General features: G+C 41.1%; 1 protein-coding gene across 1 annotated transcript; it reads left to right on the forward strand.

Moving 5' to 3' along the window:
• Window positions 1–7,615: 7,615 nt before the first annotated feature.
• LOC136677410 (fin bud initiation factor-like) lies at window positions 7,616–9,003 on the forward strand. The gene is made up of 2 exons (XM_066654930.1): window positions 7,616–7,769; window positions 8,373–9,003. Exons 1-2 carry the CDS (start codon window positions 7,765–7,767, stop codon window positions 9,001–9,003), a joined length of 636 nt encoding a protein of 211 aa, XP_066511027.1. The 5' UTR covers window positions 7,616–7,764.
• Window positions 9,004–13,245: the final 4,242 nt, after the last annotated feature.

A 13,245-nucleotide genomic window follows, 5' to 3' on the forward strand; every position in this document is an offset into this window, starting at 1 on the left:
GCAGTCTAGAGCCACCATTTGGAAATAACATTAATGGCCATCATTTTGCTGATTTGGCTTCAAATACTTCCATTTGGCCTGAACAACATGAATCTGAAATAGCCCTCCTGAACAACATATATAATATATTCGACACATGTTGTGAGTGCACCACAATGCTGGAAACAGACGCTATCAAAACGACTCACACCATAAATCTTGCTGACAGCTGTTGCTTCTGGTTGTTATGGTGAGATCATTGCTGTGGCAACACTATTTATGTTCAGTGTGAAATGTTGCATAGCCATAATTTCCAGAATGGTCTGACAGGGTCAGGAGTAGACTCTAGACGTGCTGTTGTATGGCTATTGTTCCTTATGAAGCAATATGAAGCCATTACGTCTGCGCAGGGATAGATTTATTCTTATGATGGCTTGTTGTTGAATGAAATGAATTAAGCATCAGAAGCTCTGAAATCACTTTCATATGAACTGTCTTGACTTGTTTGGTTGACTTGCTATTTGGTATCTGAAACAAAGTCTCTCATTCCCAAGACTATTTGTAGTGACAGCAATTTACTACTTCATTGTAAAGCAGGAGAGATAGAGGTTTTTGGAACTGGAGTTGAATATCCCTCGTGTTGCAGTGTTAGTGTCCTGGAGTCAAACAGGAAAGGCATTGACAGGTATGTGGAGCAGCTCGTGCTTGTAATATAAATTGTTCCTCTATTAATTTCTTCTCTCTATTTTTTCACAGCCCTGAATGACAGATGGGGAACAGAACGAACTCGCATGTCTCACAGGATGTAAAAAAAACCTTTTCCTGTACCAGAAGCATCAACTTTACTTTTGCACTCCTGATTCCGTTCAGTGCTACTTTGCCACTTTTTGTTTTTATTTATGTTTTCTGTTCTTTTCCTTTTTCTGTCATTTTTGACCATGTCTTTATTTTTGACATGTCTTGGCAGGACCCAAAGTGAAAATCATAAAACAGTAGCCTATGAACTCTCTTTTGAATAAACATTTTCTCTCTCTCTCTCTCTCTCTCTCTCTCTCTCTCTCTCTCTCTCTCTCTCTCTCCAGATGATTACTCCCAGCCAAAAGGAGCGTCCTTGAGCCTTCATTCTTTCCATGCATTTTTGCAAAGCAGATAGAGGGCCTCCCTAAATCCCACTCAGCCTGGATCTATGGATGGATGGATGGCTTGGCTCTTTGGCAGCAGGTTTGGCAGAGAGCTGCACTACCCTAATAGTTATAAAACCCACTCCACTTAGTTAAATTGTATAAAAACACTTAGACATTTACTGGGAAATTTTCAATAGAAATGAGAACCTAAATGACCAGCTTATTAGCAAAGTGTATTTAACATTAAACGGATATAAATCTTAATGAAATAAACACCTGGGACTAAGTACATTACTCTCAAAACATGAGGTTAAAAAGGCAGTTTGTTCAGTTGTTGTTATATATTTGTTTTCACCATCTTTTTTCTTCCCAACTCTACTGCCCCAGAGCCTATGACAGTATAATAAGATAACCAGTAATACGGATGAATCTCTGTTTTTAAAGAGAATCTGTGAATAGAGGAATGTTCCACTGAGTCTGACCTGTAAACCAATGTCATCTGCAAACTGCATATTTTCTTTTTTTGAGCTCGACTCTCATAAATTTTGTAACCCGATTGTTGATTGTTTCCTTTCTCCCATGAGTTCTATATACACAATTAAACCATCACGGACTAATGAACGTCAAAGGGAAGAGCACAGGAGTCTAACCACTGTTCCGCAGCAACATATGCATTTCATTACAGTTTAATGATCTTAGCTTTCTTTAGCACAGACATGAATACAACCTCTGATCTCATCAATACGGCATCAGCACTGCAAGACATTAACAAACACTCCAGACAAACACACTTTCCCGTTCAGTATCTGTAGAAGCTTTTCTTCCTTTCTATTATTTTTACTGCTTTCTTTCATTTTTTGTGTTGTTCTTTTGTTTGTTTCATTACTTTCAGATTCTCCTTTATGTCTTTATTTATGTATTTTATGTTACTGAATCTGACTCTCTTCTACAGCTCTGTAAACAGCTCTGAGTCATGTCAGTGTCTGTCTGTATTCTCAGACAGGAAAATACAGCTTGTACCTCTGCAGCTGGAGGACTGTGATTTCAGTAAATCATGGTCTGTGCAGTTTGTCTGAAGCAATCACTCTGTGATTACCCCAAAGTTCCCCTGAAGAGCAGCAGGTACCAGTGAAGTCCGTGACCTTGAACTCAAACTAAAGAGGACAAAATAACACCTTTGTTGACCAAGTGCTCTGTTGCCCAGGAAGAAGCTTTCAAAAGCAAATCACTTAGCTGCAAATCACTGTGCTGGATTTAATTGTGAATTTTTGACTAGCCTGGTTAATCCAGGAATTCAGACCACAAGGGATGAACCCAAATCCAAATGGATAATGCTGTAATATTCAGATTATATGGGATACAGGAAACATTTAAAGTGGAATTTTGTTTGTGTTAGTTCAGGAAAAACATATTTTAGTGTATATGAAAAAAAAATCTAATTGAACAGCCTGTCTACTTTAATTGCTTTAAATATCAGTCTATCTCAGGGGCTGTCATACCTCAGGCCTTCATAAATCAAGGCATTAGCTTTTGAGAAATAGCAAAAAAATAAAATAAAATGAAAACAACAATAATAATAATAATAATAAAGATGCACAGGAAAAACATTCTGGCTCAAAAAGACAATGCTGGATGGGATATGATTTAATATTCTAGGTTATCTTGAGTAAACGATGCTGAGGAAACGAAAGTTTCCACCGCCATTATTTTGATTTTTTTGAGGTTCACGTTAGAGACTTTGTTTTACAACATCACTATATTTCAGAGCAGATGGGTGGGATTTACAGTGGAAAATGAACCAGGGACCAAGGGAATAGAGTTGAGTAGAGCCATGTGGAGTCAAGTAGAACAGGTACCATGCAGCAGAAAGGCATCATAAACATCCCCATAAAAACTGTGCCGTCACTCATTTCAGTTTTATATTTCTATGACTACTATGTTTGGTATCTGCTCCCCAGATGACATCATTTACTTTAAGAATCGAGGCATGTAAGTATGAAGGTTTTCTCCCGGTGTCTTCAAAGCTTCCAGTTTTGTGTCATAACAAAGGAGTTTTAATTGCGGGAGCAGTAAAATCCAGCTTTATAAGAGTGGGCAGTTAAGCTTCTATCTGGAAGCTTGTTCTGAGGTCACCCTTGGCCTGAGTGTTGGGAACATGTGCGTGATGAAGTGAAAAAGGCTGCTGTGGGACTAAAGCCTTCATTAGCTCTCTGCTGCATCACTGCACCCCACACCTCAGGTCTTTGGTTTTTTCTCAGATTTAATAATTGGGTTTTCATGCGTATATGTGTGTGTGTGTGGGTGTGTGTGTATGTGTGAAAGAGAGATAGAGATTATACACCAGCTTTTCAGGATAAAATAATACTCTTCCTGCAAGTGGAAATGATGATTGGGTTTTTAGATCCTGTCGATTTAAACATAGTGATTCAGCACTGATTTGTATTTTTTTAAACGTCTTTAGCCAAAATGCTCTGAATTTCTGAAGGTGTGCCCTTTCTGAATACAGAGATCTTAGAATATGTGAAGTATGTCTATAATTTACAGTCCTGTGCTAAATTCAGAGACTGCTTTGCATTGATTTATCCAAATTTCAGCGTCATGCAAAAGGCTCAGTGAACAAGACCTCGTTTTTCGTTTTATAGTGTGTCCACACTTAACCTACTCTAGCTTAAAAAGAGAAATATATTTAGACTTGTGCTTTGCATATTGACTTAAAATTACAATCTCCGATGTTAAACACCTTGTTTTTATGTTAAATTTCTACGTTTCTTTGAGCTGGTGCCACAGAAGAAGCACGTTTAATTTCTTAAGACACTTTACTTCACTCTAACCTCTCATAGGTGCTTATTACAGAAATCATAAAATAATTAATCAATTATGATTGTACATGGTGTTTAGCTGCATGCTACAGAAGAGTTAAGGATAGGAATGAGGATGAATATGAAATATACCTCAAGAAAACAACGGTGGTTTACCTATGGCACTGCTCCAAAGAATTGGTTGCCTTATTGTTAGAAGTGCAGATACACAAAAATATATATATAATTTGTGTGTGTGTGTGTGTGTGTGTCTGTCTGTCTTCGGTCTGACATCACATTCCCTCATAGGAACAGTAAACAGGAATAGAAAGTCATTATTTATTTATTTGTTTGATGGCTTTGTCCCCAGCATCTGCGTCTTTTATTGCCTTCTTACTCGAAAGCTCTAATAATTGAGACTTTTTTTCCTCCATGGAAAGTGCACTGTGCTTTATCGTGCCTCTGAGAGAATTAATGATGAAACAAGCACTCGTCCATAAATCCTGCTTATTCAGATACACATTGGCCCACTAGCTCAGTTCATATGAGGTTCATGGCATTTATGCCAGTGCCCAGTTTGTTCTTGCCAAGCGGATGGCCTCAATTCAGCTCAACCACAGTGGAACCACACAAAGCTGTGATTTACTTAAGGGCTTGCCCACATATAACATGGTAACTTTACGGATATTTATGCTACATCATCTCAGTAAAGCATGTGGAAAGTGAGCTCTGTCAGATACAGAACCTCAAGCCACAGCCAAGGAGTTGGTTGGTTTACACAGCTCGGCCATGCCATCAATTATGTGCTCACTGACCACTGATTACAATGGCACATCAGTTCAGCTCAGCAGCTGAAAATGAGGGCTTTGTTTAAACTTGCATATTCACTATTGATGACTAATAGAAACATTTCAGGAACGTCTAAGGAAACAAAACAAACTGAAACTATGAATAAGTTCTGGATTCGACAGTGATAAAAGCTCTCAAGGAGCTGGAAACAATAGATATGGGAGGATCTGTGACCACATTTGAGAATGAGAATGGAGTTAGAGCCAGTGGCTCATAGTACAGGAGGAACCTCGGGGGAACCAGGTTCAAAGGGGTTCAGGGTGTCTACAGAGAACTCTGAAGATTGCATAAAAGAGTTACAGATATCTCTTGAGAATGGAAGGTGGGTAACAACGGATCCTGATGTGAAACCTGAAACTCATCTAAGTGCACATACACACACACACACACCAACACATACAGTCGAACAATCTGCCCCTCGCTCTCTTTGTCTCACCAGCTGAGCTCTGTCTGCAGTGGGCTTTTATGACTCTGAAGAGCATTTCTGGGAGTTTGAAGGGGAAACAGCTTTCTTTCAAAGCTGTATAGGAGGCACACCCCTCAAACATTACTCATTACTTCATACTCTCTGACACACACCCGACTCAAAAGCAGTTTGAACCAAAATTCTGCTGAGATGGGTGTCAGAATATAGTTTGTGTGTGTGTGTGTGTGTGTGTGTGTGAGTGAGTGTGCGAGATGTACAGGATGCATGCTTATATGTTTATCTAATGTGGATTGGCGACTCAAAAGTGTCTGTAGGTGTGAGTGATTGTGTGAGTGTGTGTGTTGCCCTGTGAAGGACTGGCGCCCCCTCCAGGGTGTATTCCCGCCTTGCGCCCAATAATTCCAGGTAGGCTCTGGACCCACCGTGACCCTGAATTGGATAAGCGGTTACAGATAATGGATGGATGGGTAGATGAGGCTTTACACAGTCTGTAATCACTAAACATCATGAGCACACTGATTCCAGACAGTTTTCTCTGTTATAAAGCAAGACTAAAATGAACCACTGAGTTTTTAAAAGGAGCATTCTTATTTGAATAAATCCACAGAGGTACCACCTTGTTCCAAAAAGCGTTTCTTTCCTTACATCACACCAAACACCTTTTGTTTCTAAATTTTGTTTCTAATGCTAATCCGTATTCTTTTCTGTCTAACCTTGCTTTTCTGATGTCTGTTTTATTTCAGAGTTGACCAGGATGACAGATCACACCAAATAGTAATTTCAGTGCGTGTGTGTGTCTGTGTGTTTGTTTGTGTGTGTCTATGTTCACACTGTCAGGCTAGGGGCCCCTTCTTGAGAGTGAAAAAGAAGAGCTCATCACGGTGTCAGGGCCGAGAAGCGCCTGCTAAGCCTCATGCACTACAGAGGCCGTGACCTTTCGTCATCACTTAGCGACCCTCTTTTGGCCAACAGTCAGAAGGAGCAGCTCAGAGAGGCCAAGAAGAGAGATGATGTCTGTGGGAATGAAAATCGCAGCAGTAAAGTGAGCACTTTTCTTTTCAGAAACATGTCAACCACCTGGCACCTTCAATTCAGGCCAGTGAAAAGCAACGTGGGGCGTCCAGCTATGTGTCATTAATCCTCATAGTTAAACTGGACGTCATTCTCTTTAACTCACCCAGTCAACAGCTCCAAGTCATATTAAAGCTAAAAGGTATAACTGAACACTTCAGTCATATATTTGTGTAGGGCCTAAGTACATTTAAACATGTGGGATCTGCTGAGGTCAAATGCCACTTCTAATTTTAGCAAATGGGGCAGCGATGGCCATGACTCCATCTCCATAAATGGCATGCAATTTAGACCTTAGAAACATTTACTGGAGTACCATTCTTTAATTAACATGTGTTCACAGCAATGGGTGAAAAGCACAAAGGGGAATTTCATCTTTATTTATACTATAGACCCTTTCCTGCAGCTTCATGGGTTTAAAATCTGAAGTATGCAACAAACAGTAAAAACAAGATCATTAATAAAATAAGGATCCATTACAGAAAACAACACAAATATACGTAACGACATAAAATGGTGACCTAGATGTAACTATAAACCTTCCTTATGATACCACTGCTTGCCTGCAGCTGGAAAGCCCACGCCCACAGGTTGACAGATTGGTTAATTACATTTAACTCATAAGAAACCCCATTTGTCTCATTTAGCACATTTGAGACTGTCTTTGGAACGCTGCAGTCAGCCATGACACAGGCTTAAAGACACAGCCATAAACACTACACAGACAAGAAAACAAAATAAAATCAAAAAAAAACAACTGTATTTTCTCTAGAGGGAGGTGTTCTAATTTAAGGGACATGACTGGACCTTGACAACTAGTAATACATCTGCAAAATATGGACTTCCATATATGGATTTCCAGACATTTGTTTCCCAGGTGAAGAAAAAGTGCATTTTTTTCAAAGGAGCTAGTAAAGACATCTCAACATGTCCAAAAACACTCTGATCTCCCTCGTCCCTCCTCATCCTCTTTTATATATAGTTTTTGCCCCATTATCTGTCCTTAAAAGCTGCTAATAGCTCCTGTTCCTTTAATCCTGACTCCCGCCAGCGGTGTGTTTTGCCTTGTAAGTGCAGCAGTGACGAGGGTTTGTAATTTGAGAGAGGGAGCCGGGCTATCATTAGAGCCGTGGCCAGATGTTGGGTAGACACACACACACACACACGCACACACGCACACACATACAGGCGCGCACGCACATACTCCAGGAGGGAGTCCATCGCAGTGCACCGTGTTTTCAGGGCAGCTTATTGTGTGCAGTGCGCGAGTTTTTGTGCTCGTGCGGAGGCGCGGTTCGTGCGGATTTTGGCGCGCGCCCTTTTCGCGCGTGGATATGAAACGTTCTGTGTGTGTGCATAGAAATCTGACCGAAGAGAGGACTGTTCCTCTGTGGAGAAACAGAGGGGAACACGCAGAGTCACCCAGGACGCTGCGGGGCATGTGCGCGTAAAGGTCAGTGCTCTGGTGGAAAAAGGGCAGAAACAGGAGGAAAGCACGCGCAAAAGTCGGTGGAGAATGAAGTAAGTAAGACACCGTACTAGTGTAACTTTAGATAAGATCGCAGAGTTAGAACAGAACACTTAAAAATACAGGTGCTACCAAGGTTTCTTTGAAAGATGCCCACTTTTGGTTCAAAAAATATTTTTGATGATACGTTTAAATGGGTAAAGGACCTTAAGACAGAGTGATGGGGTTTTAAACATTTTAAGGTTCTTCATACTCACACATTTCTAAAACAAACATGGTTCTTTATGGAACCAAAAGTGCTTCTTTTATGGCATCGCTCAAAGAACCTTATGTAGCACCTATATTTGAAGAAAACAATGCTTGAAGGTTAGAAAGCTACTATAGAGGGTTAAACAGGACACGGTTAGAACACTAGTTTGGAAGGTTGCACAAGGTTAGAACACTAGTTTGGAAGGTTGCACAAGGTTAGAACACTAGTTTGGAAGGTTGCACAAGGTTAGAACACTAGTTTGGAAGGTTGGAACCCACGGTGAGAACACAATGTTCTACCTTTTGAACCGAAGACTGAAGCAGGATTTTAGTAGCTGAAGTTAAACTCGCTCCAGACAGGGAAGGTGAACAGGTTTAAACTGTGTTGAATCTGATTCATGTTTCAGTATGGTGCTGCGCGCGGCGCTGCTGCTGAGCGCGTGGGCGGTGGTGTGTACCAGCGCGCTGTTCACGGGACCCCTTCACCCGGAGATGTCCAATGGCACGTTTCACCACTACTTCGTGCCCGACGGGAACTACGAGGACAACGACGACCCCGAGCACTGCCAGATGCTGTTCCGCGTGAAGGACGAGCGGCCCCCGTGCGGTGAGGACGAGTACGGGGATGCAGCGGTGCGCGAGGACTTCACCTTGGTGCGGCGGCAGGCAGAGGACGCGGCGCGCGTACTTGAGGCGATCGCGCGCGGCGTGGCGCTGGATCTGGATGGAGAGCAGAGCTACGCGCTCTACCTGCGGCGCGAGACAACGCACATTTCCGAGGCATTCGCTGCCTCGGAGCGCGCGCTTCTAGAGCTTGAGGGCAAGTTCTCGCAGAGCCGCGAGAACGACCGCGAGGGAGAGCGCGAGCGCGAGCGCAACGAGGACTTTGCAGGAATGGCGGCGCACGCGCGAGACCTGCTGCGGCAGACGCGGGATGCAGCTAGCATGCTCGCTGACCGACACGAGCTGCTTGCACTCGTTGTGCGCAGCCACGGCGCACGCCTTAGCCGCCTGAAAAACGAGTATCTGAAAAGCTGATGAGGAGAGAGAGAGAGAGTGTGTGTGTGTGAGAGAGAGAAAGAGAAAGAGAGAGAGAGAGAGAGAGAGAGAGAGGGAGAGAGAGAGAGAGGGAGAGAGAGAGAGAGTTAAAGAGAGTGGAGATGGGTTACCAGTTTGTGTGGTTGAAGGTTTCTCTTTTTTGCTGGACCTGGCAACCCATGGGGAAATGGACAGGGGAGGCGTGCACACACATGCACGCGCATGGGTTTTAAGGGGCGTTGCATGTGTTTTTCTGTTGCATTCCTCTTTAACGTTGACACAAATGTGCAGAAGTTTAGAAAACGTTTGTAAAATGACGTTTGCGTACATTTCAATGTATAATTAATGGTTATCACCTGATGGGCTGCGAAATACAAAGGCAGGGTCATCATCATCATCATCATCGTCTTCTTAGCAGCTTAATAATTTTCAGGGTCGCGGTGATGAAGGCAGGGTTTCCAGGTTTATTTTACCTCCAAGGCTAGTCTGAACATGCAGTGAAGAAAATGATAAACGTTTCTGATTATTGATGGACAGCGTTTACATAAACATTATATTTGGATCTGGCAAACCTGGAGAATGGAAAAGAGTGTTCATCGGAGCTAATATAAGAATGTGTACACTCCAGAAACAGGGCATTCTGCGGCAAATGTCAGTGCATAACTCATAAGTATTTGTTAAATTTAACGGTGTGGGGAGAAGAAAGTAAATAAAACATAAACATTTTGCACATTTGCACAAGGCACGTTTTATATTATTATTTCAATGCATTCAATTCAACAAATAAACAGCAATTATGTTTTAAAATATGCAGATATATATCAACCAGAGGAAGATGAACGTTTGAAAAAGTGTCCAAATTTTTGCAGACCTGTGATTTTCTATCAGCTCCAGGCTGTTGTAGTGAATAAAATATAACACATCAGTATTCTGAACCCCTAAGGCGACATGGTGGGTTTTCATTTGTTTTTTTTAAAAAAAACGTGGCCACTAAATGACATATTGAGACCACAAAATGATACAATACTGTGGCCATGAGATATTTTAAGGCAATGGCATTATATAATGAGGACACTATGGCCATGAGAATATATAAAATCTTGTGTCCTCAGTTTGTCATAGCCACACATTGTGTAATTGGAGGCAACTGCTTAATATGTTGTGGGAACAACATAATTTGTAGCCTTCGGGTATATTTGTACCTTTCTGTATGCCAGTGACTCTATGCCAGTGATGTCTTTATGTGTCATTCCACATAAAGTTTAATATAAATCACTCATTTCATTGCTTTTTCAGGAAGTCATAATGGCTCCAATGAAATGGATTTCTCTGTGCTTCACTTTTTTGTGGCCTCTATATATTTTCTTGTGGACACATTATAACACGCCTTATTAAAAACAACCATGTTAGGGGTGCTGTATATTTATTATCTTCTGGTTTGCTTATGTTTAGCAGTATCTTTGCTGATGTGGTACATTTCATTATTGGGGCTCTGAGAAATGTGTTTGTATCAGCTGTACTTCTCTGGTATTTGGCCAAAGTGAATGCAGCTGTTTTGTGCAATTTTCAGTCCACTGCCACAGGCAGACAAGACATATCATGGATGATCTGCAGTGGACAACTATAGTGAACACACACTGTCCAGGCCTCAGACATTTAGCTCTTTGTGCTGAGTCATTGGTACAGAAAAATTGCAGCCAGTGTCTGAACACCTTGGTGCAGAAAGGAGTCCAGGCATTTTTCATCATGTGGGAACAGTAATGGGAGTAATGTACAGTACTTGAATGTTTATGCTCTGCAACACCCTGGAAAACAGACAGGAACAGAGCATAGTTTTATGGTGCATGTTTTGAAATACCAATGCTATAAAAATGCTGAGAGAACTCGAAATATGAAGGCAATGTGATGCATTTATATTTTTAGTTTTCTACACAGCTGCTTCTGTGGTCATTCTTACTAAGGTTATATTTGTTTAACTTATATATGATTGTTCATCTAACATTTGCTGACAATTAATATTGGGGAGTGTTAACTTGCATTACATTTACAGCATCTGGTCTTAATCAGTATGACTTACAGTTTAATTGTGAATAAAGAATTAATAACGTAGTCTCAGGGGATATTTACTGATTCGTCCTAATGTTCTTTAGAGGAACAGAACCCTAGTCTGAAGTCTAAAGAACTGCAGGGTAATGTTATCATTGTCCTTTCTGATAACACAGTTGACTCTGTTTCTCTGTTCTCCAACTCCTGATTAAAAACCCGCTGAGACCTAATGTCATGACATCATCCTTCTGTAGATTTCTGGAAAGTGTTAGAGTGAGTAACTGAGCAAGACTCCCTCTGTGCATTAGTTACAGTATCATAATTAGAATGAAAGAGAACTCATACTGGGCGGCACGGTGGCGCAGCAGGTGGTGTCGCAGTTGCACAGCTCCAGGGACCTGGAGGTTGTGGGTTAGATTCCCGCACTGGGTGACTGTCTGTGAGGAGTTGGTGTGTTCTCCCTGTGTCTGCGTGGGTTTCCTCCGGGTGCTCCGGTCCAGAAACACACGTTGGTAGGTGGATTGGCGACTCAAAAGTGTTCGTAGGTGTGAGTGTGTGAGTGACTGTGTGTGTTGCCCTGTGAAGGACTAGCGCCCCCTCCAGGGTGTATTCCCGCCTTGCGCCCAATGATTCCAGGTAGGCTCTGGACCCACCATGACCCTAAACTCGATAAGCGGATACAGATAATGAATGAATGAATGAGAACTCATACTGAATGAGAGCATCTGCCAGTTGCTGTACCTTGAATGGAAGATAGTTTTGCAGCCTATGAGTAAAACAATCTAACAAATTAATTTCTTTATGAATGAGCACAAAAGCAGTTTATTTGCTACAGTGAATGTTTCACACAAAATAAATAGAGAATAAAAGAAGAATATTCTTTGGTTATACTTGATCTATTATGTCTATAAATGTGTATGTCATCAGTGCAATGAATGCCAAAATTACAAATAGCAGTTATATCTGTGCAATTATTTAAAAAACAAATGTATATGTGACATATGTGACATTTCATTCAGGTAGAAGAGTGTGCGCTGTTGAGTCAAGTAAATCCAGTGTAGCAATATAAAGAATTAAATGCACAATTAAAAACTCTGTCTGCAGTCTTAGCACTCATGAACAATGTAGTTAGATCATTCAGTCTGACTCTCCTCCTGAAACATACTGCTTAAAATATACTATGTACAACAGCATGCATCATCATCATCATGATCATTATTATTATTATTATTAATGGAAAAAGAGGCAAAACTATATTTGTAAGGACGTATATTTCTTTTCCATGGGACATGTGTTTGTTATACTGTGAGTGAGTATATATTTTATGGGGTGGGGTAGAGCTTCATTGTATGTTATTCATATAATGAAATGTTGCAGTAAGAATATATTCTTGTAATTATTATTCTCAGAGATGTTGTGAGGGAAAGAGGCTGAGGGTGACGTGTCCTCAGAAAGACCAAAGATAACTGCGGGCAGGAATATTGGACTTCAGACATTTTAACATGTGGAGCTGCATTCCTGAGAGTTTTGGTTTGTTCCACTTGTAATAAAAAATCTTTAACGACAAAGGTTTGCATATTTTTTTTGATGTTGGAAACACCGTACATTGTTTTTAAATGAGACAAACAGAGAGAACGTGGGAGGAATCCAGGATCATAAAAAGCACACACGGATTTCTGATTGTGAAAATATCAGTGCAAGGGTCAGAAATGTTGTACAAGCTCAAACATACACACAAACACTTTCCCAATCTTAACATTCTCTTCAGTTACTTCACATGAAGAAACTAGTCTTTATATAGCTGTGCCAAGCCAGTGACCAGCCACTTTTATTTTGGTATAATGTAATGGTTTCATATTTTATTTCAGTTCGCTTAGAAGATAACAGCATGGTCGGCGCTCTCTCTCTCTCTCTCTCTCTCTCTCTCTCTCTCGTGGACACTTTCTGAATGCTCTTTCAATTAAGTCTTTTATGTCAGATTAAAAGAGACCGAGACAGTGATTGACAGATAGACATCAAACTACTCTGAGTGACTTTGTCTACATCTTCACAATTATTATAATTTCACAAATCTGAAACATAATTGGGCGGCATGGTGGTGCAGCAGGTAGTGTTGCAGTCACACAGGGACCTGGAGGTTGTGGGTTCGATTCCCGCTCCGGGTGACTGTCTGTGAGGAGTTGTTGTGTTCTCCCC

Source organism: Hoplias malabaricus, chromosome X2, assembly GCF_029633855.1.
Source record: "Hoplias malabaricus isolate fHopMal1 chromosome X2, fHopMal1.hap1, whole genome shotgun sequence".
Classification (NCBI taxonomy): domain Eukaryota; kingdom Metazoa; phylum Chordata; class Actinopteri; order Characiformes; family Erythrinidae; genus Hoplias; species Hoplias malabaricus.